We start from the raw sequence: 24,905 nt of genomic DNA, 5'->3' as shown, positions 1-24,905 counted from the left end.
GGCATGTACCTTGGTTGCGGACACATCCCCAGTAGGAGATGTGCAGGAGGCAGCTGATCGATGTTTCTCTCTCATCAATGTTTCTAACTCTCTATTTCTCTCCCTTCCTCTCTGTAAAAAATCAATAAAATATATTAAAAAAATTAAAAAGCCTAATTTTACTTGGTTTATTGAATCAGATTCTAATATCTGTTGCCCTTTGATTTCAATCCCTTCAATTTGGTAAGCATTACCAAGTACCAATTATGGCCCAGGAGCAGGGACAATGAAGACCACGGCTTTGCATATGTGCCAGCAAAACCGTGGAGGCCATTTACCCGATGTGCTATTCCATACATAACCCTATACTGTATACTTTATGAATCAATAAAAAATTTACAATTTTTAATTATAAACCTGTGTTTTCTATCAAAATTACGTCTTGCGTGAATTTTGGGACACCCTTTAGTTCTGGGAATACCATATATTGGAATTTTTATGCTAATATCTATAAAAACAGTTATGTCTAAAGCATAACAAATGTATTTCTTTGAATCTGCAGCATGATATTAATAAAAGCTATTATATGCTGAGCACTTACTAAGTGCTAAAAATAACTATACACTTATCAACACTATTTAATCCTGACAAGGTAAGTACTATTATTTTACTCTTTAACAGGATTAATTAAGGCACAGAAGGGTAAAGTAACCTATTCAAGAACACAGAACTAGTTAGTATATGGTTTGCTACCCACACAACCACAACAGTTTTTGTTGTTGTTAATCCTCCCCCGAGGAAATTTTCCCATAGATTTTTAGAAAGAATGGAAGGGAGGGAAAGAGACAAGAGAGAGAAACATCAGTATGAGAGAGGCACATCGAATGGCTGCTCCCGTATGGGCCCCAACCAGGGCTGGGAATCAAGCCTGCAACCAAGGTATGTGCACTTGCCCAGAATCAAACCCAGGACCCTTCAGTCCAAAGGATGACGGTCTATCCACTGAGCCAAACCGGCTAGGGTCACAACATTCTTTTTGCCTCTACATGTAAAAAGGAGTTTAGATAGTAATAATCTTTACTCAAACTATAAACTACCTGTAATTTCCTATTAAAGCTTATCCTTCTCAGTTCCATGTTGAAAAAACTATAGAGTGAATCCTCATAAATATAACTTTTATTCTAAATCCTATCAACAATAATTTTAGATTACTAAATTTGAGAATAATTAAAGTTCTATTTTTGGGTAAGTTTGAGAAATGCTAGATAATCTATATACATAACATACCCATTTCCAACTACATCGACTTTAACATATAATTTACCATCTTGGTGATTTAAAATGTACACTAGGCATGTTAAAAGTTTTGAGAAGACCTGAAATACGGAAACCAGTTTAACTTTTTAAAACTTTGCTTAATGGGTTTATAATTAATAAAACTATAATAATAAAAATATTTCACAAGGTTTTATTGGAGAATTTTATTTCTCCTTATAAGAATAACTTAAAATTGGCTTTCTGAAAACTAAATATATCATTTAATATTCCTAAGAGACTTTCTCTTACCTGTTTATTTTCTCCAAATTCTTCTACATAGGTCCAGGCTGAAGAGATTGTGTTCCCTGTCTGTAAGCAGTGAAGACAGAAGAGAGTTGAGTCTTTAGATTGATGTTATCCCTATCTTGGGAGTGCATGGAATCCTTGACAATTTTAGTTAAAACTTTTTATCAGTAAATAGGAAAATAAATTTAGAGAAAAGGCAACAAGTGACAAATAGTTATCATTTCTGAAGTTCTGTGAAGATGGAAAAAGACAACAGTATACTGCTATTTGAATGAAAATTATGAGTTAATACATTACCGGAAAAAAAACATATCTTTCTTTATAAATCAAGTCCTTCTTAGTTTGTTTTTCTAAGGACTACTATACTAATAAAATCAAGGATTTTAAAAACAAATGAAATTACCTAGTTTCTGTAAGCAGATAGCCAAAGAATCTAAATGAATTTGATAAATATCAGTACCTTTTCCTTCGGCCTTAAAAAGAGATGGATGGATGGCCAAAGTAACACTAAACTTAAAAAACATTTTTCTTTTTAACAGCTAAACTTTATTTACTTGAAGCCTAATTTAACAATATGTAGTACAACTCTGGACAGTCATCCATTTTAGGCATTCATCTCTTTATGTGCCTTAAAGCTTTCTAGTAGAAATGTATATCCAAGTCTATACTGAGAAACTGTGCCTAAAAGTATGAACAAATGAAAAATATTTGATAATCCACAGAAAAGTGTAGATTTTTTAAAATAGTCATCTTAAAATTATAACTCAGTAGAAAAAAGTCACAATATTCTTTTTTATTTTTACATGATCAAATAGGCAACTAACTAATCAATCCTCCCAGTGAGAACTTGAAAATGTAGACTATTATAAAAGCAAAAATATCTACCTGAAAGCATTAAGAATGACCTAGGCAGTAAAGAATTATGGGATTGAGGTCCTAAACAAAGAAGAAAACTCAGAGAAGTATGCACATCTTTTGAAGGAATATTTCCCCTAAAAGGACTGGCAAATTCTGAAGAGGGATCTTAGAGGCAAGAAAAGATGATAGTAAAAAGATTTAACATATGTGTAATTGGAATACCATCTAAAGGAGAATGGGACAAAAGTAATACCTGAAAACAGAATAACTTAGAACTTTCTAAAACAGGTGAAAAACATTGATCTATAGATTTTAGAAGTAGTGTAAAGTCCCAATTAAGATAAAAACTAAGAAAGTACACATAAGTCCATCATAGTAACATTTCTGAAAATCACAGATAAAAAAATATTAAAAGTAGCAGAGAGCAAAAAAAAAAGTTTATGTTCAAAGCAATAATAAGTAAATATCAGCTGACTACTCAACAGAAATAAAGGAAGCCAGAAGAAAATTAGTGGAAGTATAACCTCGAAGGGCTAAAGGAAAATAACTGCTTATCAAGTAAAAATACCATTTCAAAAAGCAGGTAAATTAAAGAAATATTCAGGCAAATTATACTGAGGTTATTTGTCATAAACATATCCAAAGGAAAATAAAAATTAATGTCCTTTGGCCAGAATAAAGAAACAATCATAGTGGAAGCTTGGAAGTGTAGGAGGAATAGAGAGCAAAGGAAATTATAAATATGTAAATGGTAAATGAGTATAAGTGTGTATTAACTAAAAACTATTACCATTCTATATAGTATCTGATGGAGAAAAACACGTATCACCTGCCATGTTGACACATATGCCTTCCAGTGGCAATGCTTACCCAAGCGCAAACCTAAAATCCCAAAGCTACCTTGTTAACAAGATTATGTTCATAAGATCTTTGTAACTTATAATGATTCATTTAGGATTCAATCAGATGTCCTATGTTCACATTATACTAGAATGGTCTGGTTTACAAGTTTGATGGGGACAAAACTGTTTCTGAAAAGGAGGTAAAACATGGAGGGGAAAATCCCATCTCAGTGTATTTTAATTGTTAGAAAAATAACTTGCCAATAATGTCCCACATGTTCACCATGTGTTATCAAATGTTTAACATAAGACAAAGGTCAGTTTTTCATTGGAATTATGTGAAGGTAGAGAGAATAGTAGTTAAGAGCACACCTCTTAGCTAACTGGGGTTCCTGGGCGAATTAATCTACTGAAGCCTCAGTTTCTTTATTTGTTAAAAAAAAAAGTATAGATATTAAAATATTCATCTCTGATATCATCAGGATAAAGTATTAGATAAAGGCATTTAGCACAATGCCTAACATATTAGTGCTCAAAGAATCTTAATTATTATAGTAATAATATTTATTGTTAATTATTGGAAACTCCAATGTTTTGGCTTTGTTTTCTGAATACTATTCTTCAGTACTTATATGGCACATTTTAAAATAAAAAAGGCAGTGTTGTGGGCCTTTTACACAATTTTAACTAAGTACATGTAATTACCCTATGAAATAAATAGTTAATATTCCCATTTTTACAGATGAAGAAACTGAAGTACAGGAAGGTTAAAGTAACTTTTCCAAATAAGTAATAAAGCTGGGATATGAATCCAGGAATTCTGAGTGTATGTACTGTACTAAATTTAAAGTACTAAATCTCCTTTTGCTGAAATTATTTCTAAAATGCAATATTCTAGTTCCTGACCCTCTCATCTCAAATTAGGTCAGATCATCTAATTATACATTTTCATAACACCCTGTACACTTCAGTGTTTATCTGAACTGTAACTGAATAATAGTCTTCCTCAATAGAATGTATACTCTATGAAAGTAGCTACTGTGTCTGATTCACTACAGCAATTCTCTGGACTGTATACAAAGCAATATTCAGTATTTGTTAATTAACTTATATAGAACATGGGGCAAAAGTAGATTTATCATTGTTCATATGGAAAATAATATAAAAATTAATAAATAATACAAGAATAAGCTCTGCGTTTTATGTACTGGAAACCTACTTTCGTTCCACTCTGCATTAACAAGGATTAACAATCAGCCAGCTGTCAGTTAATAACTAACAATGAGAACAGAAAGACTAAAGGAGTAAATAATAAACAAGAGAGTCATGAGAATAATGCCAAAAACAAACTTCCTTAAATAACATTTTCAAAAAGCAATTTTTCAGAGGAATTCAGAATAACAAGACTAATATAATATACTCCAAAAGGTGTAAGGAAGATAATTCCGAATTTTAAGAGTCTAATACAAAACCTTTTCTTCTCCCATGCATTTATTTAACAACATAAACATATTTAAAATAAATCATAAAAAGTTAAAGTTTTGTTTAGTAGTAGTTTAAAAGCTTACATGGTCTGGGTTATATAAAAGCATAATCTACCTCCCTGAAACTTTCCTCAATTAGACTAAATTCCAAATCCTGGAGCTTCATATTAGTCTTTTTTCCATGTGCCAACTCTTCAAACATCTGAAGATACCAATCATATTCCCCCTGTAAATATTAGTATGTACAGGTTAAACATCCCCAAATACTTCAGTTGTTCACTGTCCTACTTCATATTACAGTTTCCAAGTCCTCCATAGTTGTCAAGGTTTAATTAAACTCTGATGCCCAAAGCAAACATAATCTTAAGACAAGCTTGGCCAGGTAGCTCATCTGCTTGGAGCATCGTCCCTTACACCAAAAAAGGTTGTACATTTAATTCCCAGTCAGGGCACATACCTGATCCCCTGGTCAAAGCTCATACAGAGGCAACCAATCAATGTTTCTCTCTCACATCAATGTCTGTGTCTGTCCCTCTCTCCCTTCTTCTCTCTCTAAAAGTAAAGTAAAAAAAAAAAATTCCAGATATATACTCTAAGCAGAACAAAATTTAGTCTGAATACTACATACCTTTTTTTGCATTTAATTATTAAAATATGAGAATCTCTAGAGTAGAATGACTCAATCTGGCTTTGATATCCTAGATTCATTTCAATGCAAAAACTTAAAAATCTTGAGTCTACTATTAAATAAATCATAAGAAATGAAGAAAAAATCATGGCTACCTCATCATATTTGTAAATACCCCTCAGAAGCTAAGAGAATGCTTTCACAGGGTAATTCTACTCTTGTTTAGTATCTCCTCTTTCCCTCTAGTTCATAAGACAAAAGAAATAACTTTCCAATGCTCTGTCATTACTATTTCTATGTATGACATACCTATAGTTCATACCAAGGAATCCCTCAAGGGACTCTTGATCATTCAAGGAAACAATTTGTGATCTTTCAAGGAAACAAATGTAGAAACATAATATACACAGGTGAGACTCATTTAAATTAATTAACATTTCCCTGCTTGAATTATTTAACTCTTGCTCTTGGTAAAAATTATAGCTATATAGTTCAGAATACAATTTTAAACCTTTTTTCCAAAGATTCATAATGACTCACTTGGAGCCTTATAATTCTGTGCCCAAAATAATTCAATACTTTCATAAATCAACTACAGATTTGATCATCATTGGACCAAAAATTAATATAGCAGAGAAAAAAAAAAGCCAAACACATATATGACACATATACTGCAAATTGATTTGTTTACCCCATAATATAACCAGCAAACAAGCAGACTAGTACAGACAGTCCTCGGGTTACATCGGATTCGACGTCGTTTCATGGTTATCGCCATCTCCCATTTATTTATAAAAAAAAAAAGTTCCATCATTTCGACGTATATACATATGTGCTTTATGTTTTTTGTTATTTATTTACCACAAGTAAAGATCAGGAATTGTTATCTTTCTTTTAAATTTTTTTTACTGTTTCACTTCATTACTGCTGTGTATGTGCTCCATGTGAGTGACATAGGTGCTTATGTAGGTGGGTTCCAACTTATGGCGAAAATCGCGTTATGTCGCGCCGTAGAAACGGATCTCCGACGTAACCCGAGGACCTACTGTATATTGCTGAAACAAAGGTAACAAGAAAAAAGTTAATGACCTTGCAGTCATAATTATAACAATCTATCTAGAAAACAGAATTATGAAGGTTTTAAAAAAGTGAAGTATCTCTAGTAATAATATCCTTAGAAAAACAGTAAAAGAAAATCAAAAGCTAAAGAAAAAGTGAAGGTCACCCTGGCTGGGTGGCTCAAACGATTGGGGAATTATCCTGTACATAAAAAAGTTGTGGGTTCAATTCCAGTCAGGGCAAATACCTAGGTTGCGGATTTAATCCCATTCAGGGCATATAGGGAGGCAACTGAATGATGTTTTTCACCCTCTCTTTCCCCCTCTCTCTAAAGTTAAAAAAAAATATATCCTCAAGAGAGAATTAAAAAAAAAGAGAGAGAAGAAAAAGTGAAGGTCAACATAGATATCTACTAAAGAAGCTGGAGTTGTACATAACAGTTTACATTTTTTATTTATTCAAGAGTCAGAGTGTCAACAGAATTAATTTTTTTGTATAAAAATCAAGCTATACTGTTTAAACACACAACAAAAGAGGGATTTCAGAGTAAATTCACCAAAATATCAGGCATTACAGATTGATGTTTCTAATGATTGCATTCCTATATACTTTTTAACCAAAGTCATAGATACAATTATAGTATAAACTAGAGGCCCAGTGCACGGGATTCATGCACTGGTGGAGGGTGTGGCCTGCAGGGATCAGCCTGCTGTGGGAGCGCTGCTCATCCCGGGTAGCTGAGCGGCACTCCCACTACTGCACTGAGTGTCTGCCCACTGGTCGACCAGTTGTTCTGGTAATTCCACCATTCGGTTGCTGAGCTTTTATTATATAGGATCATTATCAGTGTTGTATACATATTATATTTACTGAATCACAGCAATGCAAGAAGGTATATAGCTAGTCAAATAAATCATTTTCATAAAATATGTATTGTGCATATAAAAGTCTACATATAGGCCATTTTTAATAGCTCAAATATCACTTGCCATGAGATAAATAATGGCACACAAGTAACTAATATATGTTTTGCCAAATACTACAAATTTAAGGAACAAGAAAAACCAAGTAGTTATTAATATTCTGGTTATTTAAAGCTTCTAATTAGTTAAGGAAACTAAAGTTTATTTTTTTTGTTTGTTTTAAATCACCAAGGGAAGTTCATCATTCTTGAAGGGATTGCACTACCAGGTCTTAGATAAAGGATGTATTACTCCAGGATATATAATGTAACTGAAATTAGCTAATAAAGAGTAGATTCTATATTTAATCTTAACTGAAAGGCACAGAAGCAACTGACCTGGAGTAATTTTTAAGTGGTTAAAAGTATAGACAATTACTTGAATAAATTTCATCGCAGTAAAACCTATTTTCCAAAACAACTTCTGTCTCCATTTACTAGTTCATTCACTAAATTATACTGCTGTAGCGTAAGCAATCACTGTCTACTAAAGTAGGAAGCAGAGAAAAAGGCGTAATAGGCTGAAGGCTACGTGCAGCTTCTCACAGAGACTTTACTGATTCTAAACCCCCCAAAATAAGCAAACCAAAGGAGAGAAAAATCAATACAACACTGAAATTCTATTCATAGCTAGGCTAAAAAATATATTTAGGTGACACCATGTGGCAAAATTATGAATTGCTACTGATGTATAAGAATGGAACATACAAGGCAAATTTTATTGTGACATTAACTCAAAAGGGGAAATTTTACAAAGCATTATTTTCTAAAATATTAAATGACAAAATCAGATGTTATATTTATAAATTAATAAAGCAGTAGCAACTGTTAAAACTGTTGTATTAATAAGAACAAGTATTTTAGAAAAGTATTTTAGAAAAGTATTAGCTAAAGATGTTGAAAAAATTATAAGATAATAGAGAATCAAGCATGATTAAATAAATGCATAAAAGTAAATGAAATCACATGATCACTTTAGCCAGTTAATAACAGCTATGGAAAAATACTGGTCAGATGATATGTTTTAATATACATCATTTTCCTAGATTCTCTGTTATAAAAAGAAAATTAATTTCAAAACTTTTAAGTAATTAAGTTTTATAAAATCTTGGTTTTGATTACAATTAACAAATTCAGGTAAGAAAATAACCAAAAAGCAATTACATGTGCATACAAATAAAACAGGTGACTGACTGAACCTTTTATTTTTTAATCCAGTTGTTCTGCTGTAAAGTAGACAGATATAAGCTTTGAATTGTATAAAGTAAGGAATATTAAATTGAGAGTTAATTCATGCAGAAGTAGCTCTTAATTTTCAACTATTTGAACTTAAGTATGTATCTTGGTAGACAAAAAAAATTCAAGTATTATTTTTGGTCCTTCATAAGATTTTTAACCATATTTTAAACAAAACCATTAATTGGGAAGATAAGAGAGTACTTAAGTTCACCAAATAAAACCCTCATATTTGAAGGCACTGAGGTCCACAAAGAGTAAATGATTCATTTGCCATTCCAAGGTCACAGTTTGTTGGTGGCTGAGACTGTAGGTTATTGTGCTTCTACTCGATTACTCATTAATAGCCTATATAATAAAAGGCTAATATGCAAATCGACCGAACAGCGGAACGACCAGTTGCTATGATGTGCAATGATCACCAGGGGGCAGATGCTCAAAGCAGGAGATGCCCCCTGGTGGTCAGTGAGCTCCCACAGGGGGAGCGCCGCTCAGCCAGAAGCCAGGCTCAGTGGCGGGAGCCTCTCCCGCCTCCATGGCAGCGCTAAGGATGTCCGATTGCTGTGGGGAGTGGGCCTAAGCCATCAGTCGGACATCGCCCAAGGGTTCCCAGACTGCAAGAGTGTGCAGGCCAGGCTGAGGGCCGCCCCCCCAAGCACACAAATTTCGTGGACCAGGTTTCTAGTACAGTGGGGCCTCGACTTACGAGTTTAATTCGTTCTGAGACCAAGCTCGTTAAGGAGCTCGTTAACTCAAATTACTCTATCAACTCAATGCAAAAAATCGGCTGAGAGACAGCTGGTATCTCAAAAAACTCGTTAGTCGGGACACTCATAAGTCAAGGCCCCACTGTATTAAATAAGCTGCTTCTCTCACAGTACTAATCTATAATAATAAAAGGGTAATATGCTAATTAGACTAGACGTCATTCCAGACATCCTGCTGGATAAAGCCGGGGCCAGAGGGAAGCCCAGGGAAGGAAGGCCTACTCTTGCACAAATTTCGTGCATCGGGCCTCTAGTTCCATAATAACTATGGTCTGTTAATACAAGTATTAGTACGATAAAAATTATAAGGAATACCACATGATGGCCTGTTAGAAAAAATATTTAAATTTCAAGAGGAATAGAAGTATATTTTCATAAATATTGGGCCCTCATGGAGGGTCAAAGACACATAGTTGAGTTAATGGAAATTTTGTCTCACCACTTGATCATATGGAAACAAACTAAAGTATAAAATGTTGATGCTGATGCTACTTCTTATTTATCTAAGTGAATTAAAGCAGACTTAGCAAATTTTGTTCTTTAATATATCAGTCTGAAATACTATCATGATAGTCAAATCTGTAATTAAAACTGGAAAGGAAAGAATAACTTTCTAAAACTATCATTTTTCTTCTAATAATTTGTAATTAGTATTTTCATTATAATAGAGTACCATATATGGTACCTAGCTTAAGAATCTCCTAAAATTATTTCTTAAATTAAAAAAAAAACCAAACACTGAAAGTTTCTCTTTGTTTCAAAGCAATTTATTGGCAAATTTCTAAAATCAAAATTTGATTTTTTGTATTTCTGCCCATCAATCTGGAAATAATGACAGCTCATAAGAAAAAAGCACCTTATTTTTCACATTAAAACTTCTCAGAATACTATTCCTTCATCCTGCTGTCTTCTATTTTGTAACTTTCAACCAAGTTATAAGTGATAACAAATCAAAATCGAATTTAAATATTAAAAAATAGAACAAATAGTGATTATCATACTTGGTAAATACTTTACCACTCACTGTCCAGAAAAAAGTAAAGATTCTAATAATGTATGTAATTACAAAGTCAAATATGAGAAGCAATATGCACGCCAGCCATAAAATGAATATTGAAAAAGGAAAATATTAAAAAGATGAATATTCACACATAAAATGGTCCACACAAACCAGAATAATCTAGAAAAAAAAAAGTACTTGCTCAGAGGAAAAGCAAGTAATATCAACATAGTTGTAATAAAAAAAATACAGTACTTGCAAAGTTTTAAAAAGCAGAACTGCTGAAATTTCAATTAACTAAAGTCTACTTACTTTCAATTTCCAATTATTAAAATCTAACTAAAATTACCAAAACAAACATTATATAGAACTCTGCCATTAACCCACCACCATGCTGTTTTTCTAAATGTTCGCTTATGTGGTGTCCCTCTCTGACCATAAACTCTTCTTACCATTTACAACAAAGATCAGGTGTGAGGTGTGCCCTTTCTTTGTACTCCCAAAATACCCTATGCTTGCCTTCCTCAGTAGACTGTGACTCCGTAAGAGCAAAAACAATGTTTTATTTATCTTTAGCTACAGATTGCTTAGGAAGTACACTTAGCACAGGAAAGGCATTCAAAAAAGATTTGTTCTTTAATTAAACTTCATCAGTCATGGCCAAAGCAATAGAATACTCAGATTAAATTAAATCAATGGCATAAGCTGGTTTGTAACAAGAGGCTCTTCATCCCTGTCTTAAAACTTTAGGTGGTCATCCAAGTAAAAAAACAAAACAACAACAACAAAAAAACCTACTTCATCAGTATTACAAACATAGAAACAAGAAAATAAATGCCTTGCCTGAATGAGTTGTTAATAAATATCTCTCAAGATGAATTAGCAATACACACTGAGGTGACCTCCCTCCTTCCAGTAAGTATTCTCCAAGACTTTCTTCTTCAAAATTATAACTCTCCAGAGCTTTTCTTTACCTCCTTGATTTTGCTTATTCCAGTCCTAGATGATGAATAATCCTCCAGGAGAAAGCAGTGGCAATAATGGAAGGCCCCAATTCAAAACAGAGGCAAAATTTTAAGAATAGCAGAATTATTCACACTCATAGTCTGATCTATTATTAAAGATACAGTATTTTGAAACAGAAGTCTTATTTAAAAAGATGATATTAAATGACCCAAGAAGTCTCCATACATCAAATATTTGGTATAGAGCTATCTATCTCCTATGCCCCAACTCTGTATTCCACCCATTAAATCCAATGAGTATCCCACTTATTACAAGTTCCTAAATATAACCAGGTAACACAACTTCTTATCCTATGGGTTGAGGTTAGGGAGGTTATTCTCTGACATTATGAGGATGAAGACAGTCTCTAACTTTGAAGTAAAAGAAAAATGAGGGTTCAATTTTGGCATTAATTCCAGCTTTCCTCCTATTTAAGGGCATTTTGCTTAAAATAGAGCTCACTTTAAATGGGAACAAAAAAAAACCCCAAAATATTTTAAAAATTAATGTTAAGGGACTATATAACAAGTGTTTCTGGGATTCTGGTAAGAGCACTAAATGGTCACTAAAAGTAAACTCTCAGATTTCTAGTACTCATTTAGATGCCTAGTGCCCCTTTAAAAAACTTCTATTTTCCTCATAACACTAATGAGAGTCTTAATTTAACTAAATAAAGTCTACTTTTTTTTCAAACTTGAAAAATGAACATGGTAATGCCAAAACAAAGTGGAAATTAAAAGTATAGTCTTAAAGAGCTCTGAAATAAAAAACTAAATTAACAAAGATCAAGGTAAGATTAAATAATAATGTTCAAAATAGCATCAAACTAAAAAAAATAGCATCAAGTTGAAAGAATTAATAGTATATTAAAGTAATTACTACACTCAAAGAGATCATCTTAAAATAATAGTTAAATTCACTAACTAGAAAATTATATTCAAATTATTTAATAAAATAGAGCCAAAGGTTATTTAATACTTAATGAACTCTATTTGAGGGACTCCACAACAAATCAATAACCTCTCAAGATCTTAGAAAAATCTAAGGCTTCAAACATGTAAATATTTAGCAAGATAGCAGTAACAAACACTACACCCCTTCCCCTCTAAGAACACAACACTACCACCATGATCTCAACCCTGAACCATCCAATTAAAAGTCCAGATACTCAATTAATAGAAGGTAAAATCACATCAGATCATCACCACAATGACATTAACTCTATCCTTAACCTGCCATGTGGCATCACATAATCTCCTGGCTGTCTACAGCACCTGACATGACTTAAATGACAACTGAAAGGCTGACATTTGTTTTTCGATCATAAATTCCTAGACCCCTGATCTCTGACTCTTCCACATCCTGAATTCCCTCTCTCCTTCTCCTCAGTTGCCTCTAACTCAACCTTCACTCAAATTTCTAGACAATTACAATAAGGATTTTTCTGTTACTGTCTGCAGACAAGGCCTCAGGCCTTGTATACTGCATCCAAGCAAGCCCGTAGAGTTTAATTGAAAATTTTGGCTTATATTTGGCTTAGCTCTTTTTTCTGATGGTGAATAGAAACTGAAAAAATATATAAAACACAAATTGTTCCAGTTTTTATTATAAGAAGCTTTAATATGAAGTTGATAAAATCTGAAATAGATGACTATAAAGCAAACTGCCTGTGCCCTCTAAGGATTTCATTTATTGAAGTTAATTTTATTCCTGATTAACATAATCAAGCAGGGAATACTGTACCTGAACAGGGGTTTTCTTTGGGAACTAAAAGCTATAACAAGTTAACTATGGCCCTAGTACTCAAGTAAAAAAAAAAAAATCATTTTAATATTAAATTAAAAGCTGATGAAAAACCTCCGGTTTCATTTAACATCTGATCTTCTTTATGGGAGAACCAGATGGAGAAACCATGTCTAAACAGAAAAATCTAACATAAAATAAACTAAGGAGACTATGTTTTAAGAATCATATTTAAGTTAAATTTGTAAGGGAAATAAGTGAGGATAGAAATAAATTATATTTCAGCATTACCATGTTGGATCAGATACAAGTATCCTGGGAAAATCTTGCTCAGCAACTAATTATCTATATTTACTCCAAAAGAATAATTTGATCCATTTTTCTCTAAAAACCCTAATTTGAATTATTTGCTACCCAACTAATTTTATATTTAACTTTGTCTTTATTAAAAGAAAAATGGAAGGTTTCTATTATGTACATTGATGGAAACCATACCTAATAATTTATTAACTTAAATGACTAAAATTACCAAATATTTCCAAAATAATAACTAAGGACAGTACTGAAAAGTTTCCTTGAAGGGAACTCTACCTTCAGTCCTAAAGTTATGACCAGATCTCCAAATCAGAATCTCCTAAAAATATTCATAATACCATGGGAGTGGCTATAATGGATAAGCAAATCTAAATAACATGTAAAAATTACTTTCTCTTTTGGTAATGTTTTTCTTTTATTATCTTAACAAATTTAAGGATATCAATTTTAAATGGATATAAGCTTCAGTACAATTCTGCAATCATATAACAAATCAATTTTAAGCTTAGCGAGTTTGACTACTGCAATAAAAAAACACAATTATAATCCTTAGTTTGTAATCTTTCCTTTTTATAGTTGATTTTCAAGAAACTACTATTCTTCTAATAAATATTATTTGGGGCACAAAGTCATCACCAACTGAAATATATAGCTGCAATTTGAAAAATGAAACAAACTGGTGGGAAGGGGGTAGCTAACAAAACACCAAAAAACAGAAAGTAGGAAAACACCAGAGCAGTATTACATCTCTTCCTTCACAATGCCAAATATTTAGTTAGCATATGGCCCAAAGTCTTTCTTTTTTTTATGTCAGAGGGAAAGTGTGCTGAAGATGTAACAAGGTTTGTGGGAGGCACATCCCACATAAGAGTGTGAACACCCAATCATCACGCTTATGAACTACAAAAGGATCCAAAGCCTTTCTTAACTATCCCTCAAATGTTTTAGAGAAAGTTACTTTTTTCAAAGCCTGAAATTAATGGTCATAAACATCTTTTAATGCTTTTTGTCTTTCATGAGTAATTTCCAGATTGGTGAGCATAAGGCTGTGTCTACAAATGACCCATCTGAAATGCCTGATTTTACCAACTTCCTACCCCTACCCTCAAAAAAGATTACTGGGTAGGCTTTACCAAAGAAAGTGGTTTAAGTAACAAACCCTGTAACTTATATAGAAATTATTGCAAATTAGGATCAGTCATTGCAAAACAAACTAATGAAACAGAATCATAAACTCTAAAGTAAATACGTAATGTTTTAAAAAACTAAATAGCCCTGGCCGGTGTGGCTCACTCAGTTGGTTGAGCATCCTCCCATGCACCAACAAGTCTCCATTTCCATTCCCGGTCAGGGCACATGCCAGGGTTGCTGGCTTAATTCTCGGTAAGGGGTGTGCAGAAGACAACCAATGGATGTTTCTCTCTCACACCAATGTTTCTCTCTCTCCCTCTCACTTCCTCTCTCTCTAAAATCAATAAAAACATATTTTAAAAAATAAATAAGCTAAACATAGAAGTCTCTATAGGAGGAAAGTCTCAATGAAATTTACCACAAATTCATAAAACTGAGGTAAAATTTATGTTAAATACTCACCCCTAATGTTGAATTCAAAATAAATAAATTTATAAATAATCTATAATATTCCATATTCTACAATATTATTTAAAGTATTTTTAAACTTACCCAAATGAAGTAATGTAAACTGGGCTGCCAGTTCCTTTGCATCTTCTAACGTAGTACAGAGTTTGTCTGGCATGAAGTAACTCTGGGATCCATTTGCAATAGCAGGAATAACGATTTTATATACCAAGAGTACTTTGCCATCTTGACTTGTTGTTGAATATAAATAATATTCTGGTGGTGCCCAATTATTTTTGTTGCAGTAATAATCCAAATGCATTACTGCAGAATTGAAATGATTTGATTTTAAAGAATACATACTAATTGGAGTAAGCTTTGTTCCAGGAAAAAATGGGTAAGTGCATCTATCAATTTCAGAGGGGCCTGGGCTATGCTGACCATTGAGACGAGCTGGAAGAGCTGGTGGCTTGCCTAGAGTTTTTGGATGGTTCTCTTCTTTGTTAGCAAACACAATCAAGTTTTCAGAATTGGGGCTAATCTGACCATTAAGATGCTGTCTCCAAGTATTTTCTTTATTTACTGGTTTTGCCAGTGTTACCTCAATACTTGCTCCATCAATGCACTTCCCATTCATAACAGACATAGCAGCCACTGCATCTTCTCGGTTGAAAAAATGAACAAAAGCGTAATCTCTAAGTTTCTTTACTCTTTCAACTGCACCAGGTTTGAATTTATTGAATTCTGCTTTAATTGTTTCCTCTGCAGTTGAGATCATTAAATTTCTAACATAGAGAACTTTAACTCTCTGCATGGTTTCCTCATCAACCTCTTTCTCTGGGTCAGCCCAATCTACTTGAATGGTATGGCCCCATAGTTGGAATGTTCCTACAAAAAAGAATAAGTTAATCTGAAGACAATTAAAACACAAGTCAAATACTGTTAAGTAAATCTGTTTCTCCAAAGAAGCGGAAACTCAAATACATATCAATATATTTGGTTAAGTATTATAGTATCCCACTCACATGAAAATTTACTAGGGCAAACCTAATCAGAACTTATGGTGAAATTAATTTTAAGACTAAACGAACAAATATACTTCAAAGAAAGATCATTAGAAGAATTAGACATTGTCTTTTGAATTTTTAATAAGCAACAATTAACTTATAAATATATCATCCATTAATCAGTAAATTATAAATAATTATTTATTTCATCTAAACAACTTCTTCATTTACTTACTAACTTAATCCTTATTCCTCTAAAGGCATTATATATTTTCATAATATTGATCTATAAGGTACTGTCATTTTTAATATTTACAATAGAGGGAATATGGAAAAATAACCTTTAAAAGGATAGGCTTACCTGGAATTAGTTTTCTCCGGGCCATAGCAGCAGCTCTGTGAGATTCATATTCAACAAATGCAAAACCACGATTTTTAGTCTTATCAGTCGCACTTGGATAAACAATGACATCTACAACTCCTTCTGTAACTTTCTTCATTTCATCCAAAATTTCTTCTTTCTTCTTTTCCTTGGGAATAGCTCCAATAAATAATCTGCAATTATCCAAGCTTACACATACACCAATAAACTTCCCTGGTCGAATCTCATAATTATTAAGAATTCTGATGGCTAACTGGGCTTCTTCTTTTGTAGTGTACATCACAAAAGCGTAACCTCGATTTTCACCACTAAATTCCATCATAAGTCGAAATTCATATATCTTCCCAGCTCTTTCAAATACAGGGACTAACTCATCTTCATACATATCACGAGGTATTTTTCCTACAAAAACTTCACAGCCTCTAGGTGGAGGTGGACCTTCCCAACCTGAAAGACAAAAATAAGTACAGATAAATTTTAATAAGATATTTATATTCACTATTCATTCATTCATTGCACGAATGCACAGAGAGCCTTCTTTGTATCATGCACTATTCTAGGCGCTGGGGGATCCAACACTGAAAAAAACAGAAACACCTTCCCTCGTGAAGCATATATTCAATACAGAAAGAAGACTGAGTAGTAAGTACTATAAAAATACAGCCACAGAAGGGTTAGTTTTTGTAGTCAGGTAAATCTTGTCTGATAACATGAAGTTTGAGCAGACACCTCAATGAAATGAGGGGATGAGCTCTGAGGATATATCAGGAAGAAGAAAAAGCAAGTGCTTTGTATATTAGAACTCAGAACACGCAAGCTATATGGCTAACATGTACTTGAGGGAGGAGTAAAGTGGTAAGTAATGTGGTCATCAATGTAACTAGAGGCCAAGATTTCATTTTAAGTCTGATAGAAAGTTAATTGGAGGGTTTTGAGCAAAGAAAATGCATTGGCTATTAGTAGAAAAACAAAACATTATATCTAACTAGAGGCTCAGTGCATGAAATTCATTCACTGGGGGGAGGAGGGGTCTATCAGCCCAGCCTGCATCCTCTCACAGTCCGGGAGCCCTCGGGGGATGTCCGACTGACAGCTTAGGCCCGCTCCCCAATGGATGATATATCCTTAGCGCTGCTGGGGAGGGTGGGAGAGGTTCCCACCACCGCCGCTGCACTCACCAGCCGTAAGCCCGGCTCTGGCTGAGCGGCACTCACCCTGTGGGAGTGCACTGACCACCAGGGGGGCAGCTCCTGCGTTGAGCATCTGCCCCCTGGTGGTCAGTGTGCATCATAGCAACCGGTCGTTCCGCTGTTCAGTCAATTTGCATATTAGCCTTTTATTATATAGGATTATGTTTGCATCTGATTTGCATCTAGTGTAGACACCACTCCTCCCTCTACTCACTGGTCTTTCAAATTCCTCCCAAAGACCTCCCCTTTAATTTCTAGAGTATCCTTTTCTGCACTGACTCAATCCTGACTTCTTTCTAAACCAACCTATTCTTTCTCAACTGCTTCTTTTTATATATATATATTATTGAATTTTGACAGAGAGGAAGGGACAGGGATAGAGAGTTAGAAACATCGATGAGAGAGAAACATCAATCAGCTGCCTCCTGCACACTCCCCACTGGGGATGTGCCTGAAACCAAGGTACATGCCCTTGACCAGAATCGAACCTGGGACCCTTCAGTCCACAGGCTGACGCTCTATCCACTGAGCCAAACCAGTTAGGGCTCAACTGCTTCTTAATCCAAAAGAATTGAAAACTGTAATGGAAAAACATGCCTAACATTATAAAATCTACCTTTTCCCTAACATTAAAAATTATTGCTGCCCTAGCCAGTTTGGCTCAATGGATAGAGTAACAGCCCATGGACTGAAGGGTGAAGGGTGCATACCTTGATTGCAGGCTCTATCCCCAGCCCTGGTCAGGGCACATGCAGGAGTCAACCAATCGTTGTTTCTCTCTGTGTGTCTCTTCCCCTCCCTTCCACTCTCTCTAAAAAATCATTGGAAAAATATCCTCGGGTGAGGAGTAACAAAAAATTATTGCTAGAGTCTAAAAGCAGTTACAAAAAATAGAGCTACTGTTTGGGATACTTGTAAAGATATACACATAATGAAAATGACTATACTAAAGCTTCCATTTTTTTTTAACATAAACAAATCCACACCTGGAGGAGGACCACCAAATTTCCTTTGCCCATTTTCTTGAACCATGTTGTAACCAGTCTTTTCCATCAGAGCAAGTAATGCTGCTTCATTCTGCGTACCAGTTCGGACTTTACTGCATCCATTTGTTCCATCTATATTTTCTTCATTCATGGCTGCAGTTCCTAAAACAAAGTATTAAAAAAACAGTGATTATGACATGGAGCATCAGGAATCTATGAAGCATTACTTTGGGATGCAAGAAGTCAAGGATAGTTATGGCTGCTACATTTGGTGACCACTGTAGTCCTGCCCCCGCAAAGTTCTCTACAATGGAAACTGGAAACTTCTTTTAATGTCAATTAAGCAGTACCTTTACAAGGCCTAAGCTACAAGAAAGGTAGGTGAAAGTGAAAAAGAGAACAATAAAAGGAGCAACAAAAACAAGAATGGGGAAACAAATAAGTGAGATTTGGAAAAGGAAAAGAAAGTAGTAGGAGTAACAAAATAAAAATACTGCTGTCAATGAATATATGATCTATCGATACAGTGCAAGGTTTACGTCTTGTCCCATTATCTTAAGGTTCTACTACAAATCAAAACTAATGGGGGAAATCAGTAAATTTATTTTTAAATCTTAGAATCAAGAAGACTCTTCTAAAAAATAAACAGAAAAACTTCAAAGGAAAAGACCTGGAAGGCAAAAACAAACAAACAAGCAAACAAAAGAAAACACGCACACACACACACAAAAACCCCTCCACAAATCTAAGAAAATTACAAACAGAGCAAAATGATCTGCAATACGTGTAATAGAAGGCTTATTTCCAAAAATTAAAAAAAAGGAGAATATGGTATAATTAAGAGCAAACTCAGGTTACTAAATGACTGCTTAAATGTGAATCCTGGTTCTTCCCCTTACTAGCTGTGACTCTGGGCAAGTTTGCCTTAGTCTACTTGCCTCTAACATGTGGATTATAATGGTTTCTATCTCACGGGATTGTTGTCAGTATTGCGCATAAAGGGCTTAAAATAGTATTTTGCCCCTGGCCAATATTGCTCAGTGGCTGAGCATCAACCCATGAACCAAGAGGACACCAGTGCGATTCCCAGTCAGGGCACATGCCTGTGTTGTAGGCTCAATCCCCAGTAGGGAGCATGCAGAAAACAGCTGATTGATGTTTCTCTCTCATAGATGTTTCTATCTCTCTATTCCTCCCCCTTCCTCTCTCTCTCAAAAATCAATAAAGACATATTTTTAAATAATAGTATTTTGCATATAAGCACTATAAATGTACTAATATATAATAAAACAATATATATTAACTTCTGATAAAATAATATTGTCCAATCCATAATAAAAGAGTAATATGCTAATTAGACCGGACATCTTCTGGATGTCATTTCGGACGTCCTTCCTGACAAAGCTGAAGTTGTCCTTCCTGACGAAGCCAGGGCCTGAGGGAACTCAAATTCATTCACTTGTTCAACAAATGTTTATTAAGCATCTACTGTATGCCAGGAACTATTCTTTTATCTAGGATACATCAGTAAATAAAAGACCAAAATTCCTCCCTTATATAACTTCTACTCCAGTGGAAAAAGCAAATGATAATAAAAGCAATAAATAATATATGTTAAAAGCAGTTAAATAGTAGGGAGGGTGGGGGAAGAACAGGGATAGCACACATAGGGTAAGAGGGGGAGGTTGGTAGGAAAAGAAAGGGTGCAATTTTTAAAAATATAACCAGTACAGGCTTCACTAAAAAAGTAACATTTGAGTAAAGAATTAGGGAACCTAGCCATGCCATTATTTGGGGAAAGAATTCCACACAAATGGAAAAATGAGAATAAAAGACCCAAAAATGGAAGTGTGCATTGCACATATAAAGTATAGCAAGGGGAACAGTATGGTACAGCCAGGGGGAGAATAGTAAAAGACGAATTCAGTGAGGTAACAAGCTGCCACATGACACAGACTTCAGCTTTTATTCTAAATGAGGAGCCACTATAGATTTTGAGCACAGGAATAATATGATCTTTCATTTTAAAAGAATCATCTGGCTATTGTACTGAGAAATCAGTAGTAGAGTAAAGGTGGACGCAGAGATCAATTAGAAGACTATGACTAAAATTCAGGTGAGAGATGATGGTGGCATGGACCAGGGATGTTGTGGTGGAGGGAAAAAGTAGTTTCTGATATGAGAGGTATTTTGAAGGTATACCCAATAGAATTTCCTGACAGACTGGATACGGATTTTGAGATAAACAGAATTAAGTCAAGGATAACACCAAAGTTCTGGCCTGAGCAATGAAAAGCAGAGAAGTGAGGAAGGTTGAAATGGGGCAGATTTTAGAGGTAAGATCAGAACTCAGTTTTGGACACATTAAGTTTGAGTATCCACAAAAAGATCATCTCAAATGCCTACAAGGCCCTGACAAATAATGTTAAATGAGTGGAAAGGCAAAGTACAACACTCTACGATGTGCTATGGACTGTGCTTAATTAATTAGAAAGTCCATGTATCCTCAGAAAAGGGCCGTGGCTACTCAATTTTAGCAAACTGTTAGGGAGGAAATCCAGTTTTCCTAGTTATGCCAGTTTCCAATTTTATAAGAGAAGTCAGAAATCTGCATATTTTTATGTGAATTCTATTTTTAAAATTTGAGAGCCAAAGACCTGCATGTACATACTACAACTGCACAACTACATAAATGGCATTTACATGTTCACACTCACAGGCACAAAAATGGCATGACCAAAACTTAATCTGGTGGAAAATCATGTTCATACTTTAGTCCAGGATATATTTAGTTCCACATCTTAATTCAAAAACTTAATGAGTCAAATTTCACAATTCAGTTCAATCCTATACAGATTTACTGAATGTTTCCCATGTCCAGTCATTTAACTGGATTTTCAGCCATATTGCTAACCATAAGGGGTAGAACTACAACCACAAATGGAGAGCACCTGGAACAAAGTATGCCTCAATATAACTTTCTACTAAGCAGTGAGGACTGTACAATATCGGAAAGGGCTGCCACAGACGGCAGCTTCCTGCCAAAATAAAAGCATTCAAACATGGGCTGCACATGCTGCAGAGAGTAAAGCAAAGGATGCATTGCTAGACCATGTGGCATTTAGCATCCCTTCCAAAATTTAATACAAAGAGAGTTGAGCCATGAAGAACCTTTTTCTGCCAAGGGCCATTTGGATATTTATAACATCATTAGAGGCCCAGTGCACGAATTTGTGTACCATTGGGATCCCTCAGCCTGGCCTGTGGGATTAAGCAGAAACTGGCTCTCCGACATCCCCCAAGGGGTCCTGGATTGGGAGGGCACAGGTCAGGCCAAGGGACCCCACCAGTACACAATCGGGGCCGGGAAGGGACCTCGAGAGGGCTCCAGAGCATGTCCAGCCCACTTAGCTCAGTCCCAACTGGCCAGACCCCAGCAGCAAGCTAACCTACCAGTTGGAGCGTCTGCCCCCTGGTGGTCAGTGCACGTCATAGCAACTGGTTGACTATCTGCCCCCTGGTGGTCAGTGCACGTCACAGAGAGAGGTTGAGTGGCCTTAGCATATCATTAGCATATTACGCTTTGATTGGTTGAACAGATGACCAGATGACCGGACACTTAGCATATTAGGCTTTTATTATATAGGATTTGCAGGCCATACAAAAGCATCAATTTAAAAATTAGCCTGTTATATTTGGTCAAACATTTAACTCACCCCTAATGCCAGACCAAATGATTTCACAGGCTGGATGTTTCCCACCCCTGCTGTAGAACCTGCCTTAAAAAGACTTACAATCCAGGAAATATTAATATCATCATCATCATCATCATCATCATCCAGTTAGATGCCTTCTATGCTTTAAGCCTGCATTTTGGAGAGCAGTATCTCTACAAGACATTCATGGTTCCCTGAAAACAGAGTATTGCAAGGTCAAAAATAAAAGGGAGAGAAACTAAAAATTAATACAATGAAGGAAAAAAACAGTAACAAAAACTGTATAGACCAAACAAAAACACCTACAAACTTTCTATGGTTTAAAATCTGGGTTGCATGAGGGCAAAGGTTCCCATCTACCCAACCCACACCTACATTACCTTACAGACATATCTTTTGGGTTAATCTATGTCTTTTATGTTATACTAGAGGCCTGGTGCACGAAATTCACGCACTGTGTGTGTGTGTGGGGCGGGGGGGGAGTCCCCTCAGCCCGGCCTACACCCTCTCCAATCCGGGACCCCTTGGGGGGATGTCCGACTGCCGGTTTAGGCCCGATTCCGGGGATCGTGCCCAAACCAGCAGTCAGACATCCCTCTCACAATCCTGGACTGCTGGCTCCTAATCACTCACCTGCCTGCCTGCCTGACTGCCCCCAACTGGCCCCCTCTGCCAGCCTGGTAGCCCCTAACTGCTCCCCGCACCGGCCGCCTAATCACCCCTCACTGTCCCCCACCCCCCGCTGGCCTGATCGCCCCCAACTGCCCCACCCCCCGCTGGCTTGGTTGCCCCACGCAGCCTGCTTTTTCAGTCATTTGGTCATCCCTCACTAACCCCCCTGCTGGCCTGGTCATAGGCAGCCATCTTGTGAGAGTGTGAGGGTTAATTTGCATATTACCTCTTTATTATATAGGATTTTTAAAGATATTATCCAGGGTCTATGTTGAAATAATAGACTGGTTCCCACAGTAAAGACTCTTTTACTAAAGAATGCAAAAGACTAGGTATGCTAGACTAAGTATGTGACAAGAAATCTCAATCAAAATAGTAGAAAAACTTTAAAAATCACTTAAGTACAAAACACAATGGTGAGTCAACAATCTCATTTTCCCCCTTAAAAAAGAATGTCTCCTTATCTTAAAATCTCTAAAACAAAAGTAATATATACACAAAGCCCTGACATGGTGGCTTAATTGGTTGGAGTGTTGTCCAAACACCAGAAGATGTGCATTCAATTCCCTGCCAAGGTAAATACCTAAGTTTCTGGTTTTATCCCTAGTTGGGGCGAGTATGGGAGGCAACCGATCAATGCTTCTCTCTCTCTCTCTCTCTCTCTCTCTCTCTCTCTCTTTCTCTCTCTCTCTCAAATAAATAAAGATATCCTCAAGTGATTAATAGACACACAAACATATACACATATCTAATTAACAAAGTTTAAAGATATCAACTTTAATATCATACTTAGTCAAAATACATTTTTAAAAGAGCCAAAATTCAAGAACCTCAGAGAATTATAAATCAAATCTAAAAATGGCATACAATATCTTATATTCATTCTAAAATATTCTAGAATCAATCTGAGAATTACCAAAATTCCAATCCTATAAAAATCCTAGAAGAAACCATAGGCAGAAAATCTTAAACATGTCTCATAGCAATATGTTTAGTGATACATCTCCTAGGGCAAAGAAAACTAAGGAGAAAATAAACAAATGGGACTACATCAAAATAAAAAAGCTTCTGCACAGCAAAAGAAACCATCAACAGAATGAAAAGGGAGCCCACTGTATGAGAGAACATATTTGGCAATGATACATCTGATAAAGAGGTAATATCTGAAATATATAAAGAACTCAAACAACTTAACAAAAGAAAGACAAACAATCCAATTAAAAAAGTGGGCAAAGGACCTAAATAGATACTTTTCTGAAGTGGACATACAGATGGCCTAAAGACAATGAAAAAATGCTCAAAGTCACTGATCATCAGAGAGATGCAAATTAAAATAACAATGAAGTATCACCTCACACCTGTCAGAATGGCTACCGTCAACAAATCAACAAATGACAAGTACTGGAGAGGATGTGGAGAAAAGGAACAATAGTACATTGCTAGTGGGAATGCAGACTGGTACAGCCATTAGGGAAAACAGTATGGAGTTTCCTCAAAAAATTAAATATGGACCTGCCATTTGACCCAGTGATCCCACTTCTAGGACTATATCCTAAGAAACCCGAAACACCAATCAGAAAAAATGTATGCACCCATATGTTCATAGCAGCACAATTTACAATAGCTAAGATGTGGAAACAGCCCAAGTGCCTTTCAGTAGACGAGTGGATAAAAAAGCTGTGGTACATTTACATCATAGAATAGTATGCAGCAGTAAAAAAAAAGAAAAAGAAAGATCTCTTACACTTTGAGACAGCATGGAGGGACCTGGAGAGTATTATGCTAGGCATTAAAATAAGCCAATCAGAGAAAGACAAGTATCACATGATTTCACTCATGTGTAATCTAATGAACAAAATAAACTGATTAACAAAATAGATCCAGAGACATAGAAGCATAGAACAGACTGCAGAATCTCAGAGGGAAGGCGAGGG

General features: G+C 35.3%; 1 protein-coding gene across 2 annotated transcripts in view; it reads right to left on the bottom strand.

The window, feature by feature from the left end:
* RBM46 (RNA binding motif protein 46) overlaps nt 1-18,739 on the bottom strand; it is a 23,987-nt gene extending 5,248 nt beyond the window's left edge. The window contains exons 1-4 of one of the 2 annotated variants that reach the window (XM_014535025.1): nt 18,584-18,739; nt 16,387-16,854; nt 15,124-15,906; nt 1,546-1,605 (exon numbers count right to left, since the gene is read on the bottom strand). In XM_014535025.1, coding sequence (XP_014390511.1) covers nt 1,550-1,605; nt 15,124-15,906; nt 16,387-16,854; nt 18,584-18,734 — 1,458 coding nt within the window. In that variant the 5' untranslated portion in view covers nt 18,735-18,739 and the 3' untranslated portion in view covers nt 1,546-1,549. The remainder of the gene's footprint in view (nt 1-1,545; nt 1,606-15,123; nt 15,907-16,386; nt 16,855-18,583) is intronic. The other variant, XM_005860500.2, reaches the window with a different exon arrangement.
* Nucleotides 18,740-24,905: the final 6,166 nt, after the last annotated feature.

The sequence above is a fragment of the Myotis brandtii genome, unplaced genomic scaffold (assembly GCF_000412655.1).
Source record: "Myotis brandtii unplaced genomic scaffold, ASM41265v1 scaffold136, whole genome shotgun sequence".
NCBI classification, from domain to species: Eukaryota; Metazoa; Chordata; class Mammalia; order Chiroptera; family Vespertilionidae; genus Myotis; species Myotis brandtii.
Note: the sequence above shows the minus strand (reverse complement) of the source record. Positions and strands in the feature narration are given on the sequence as shown.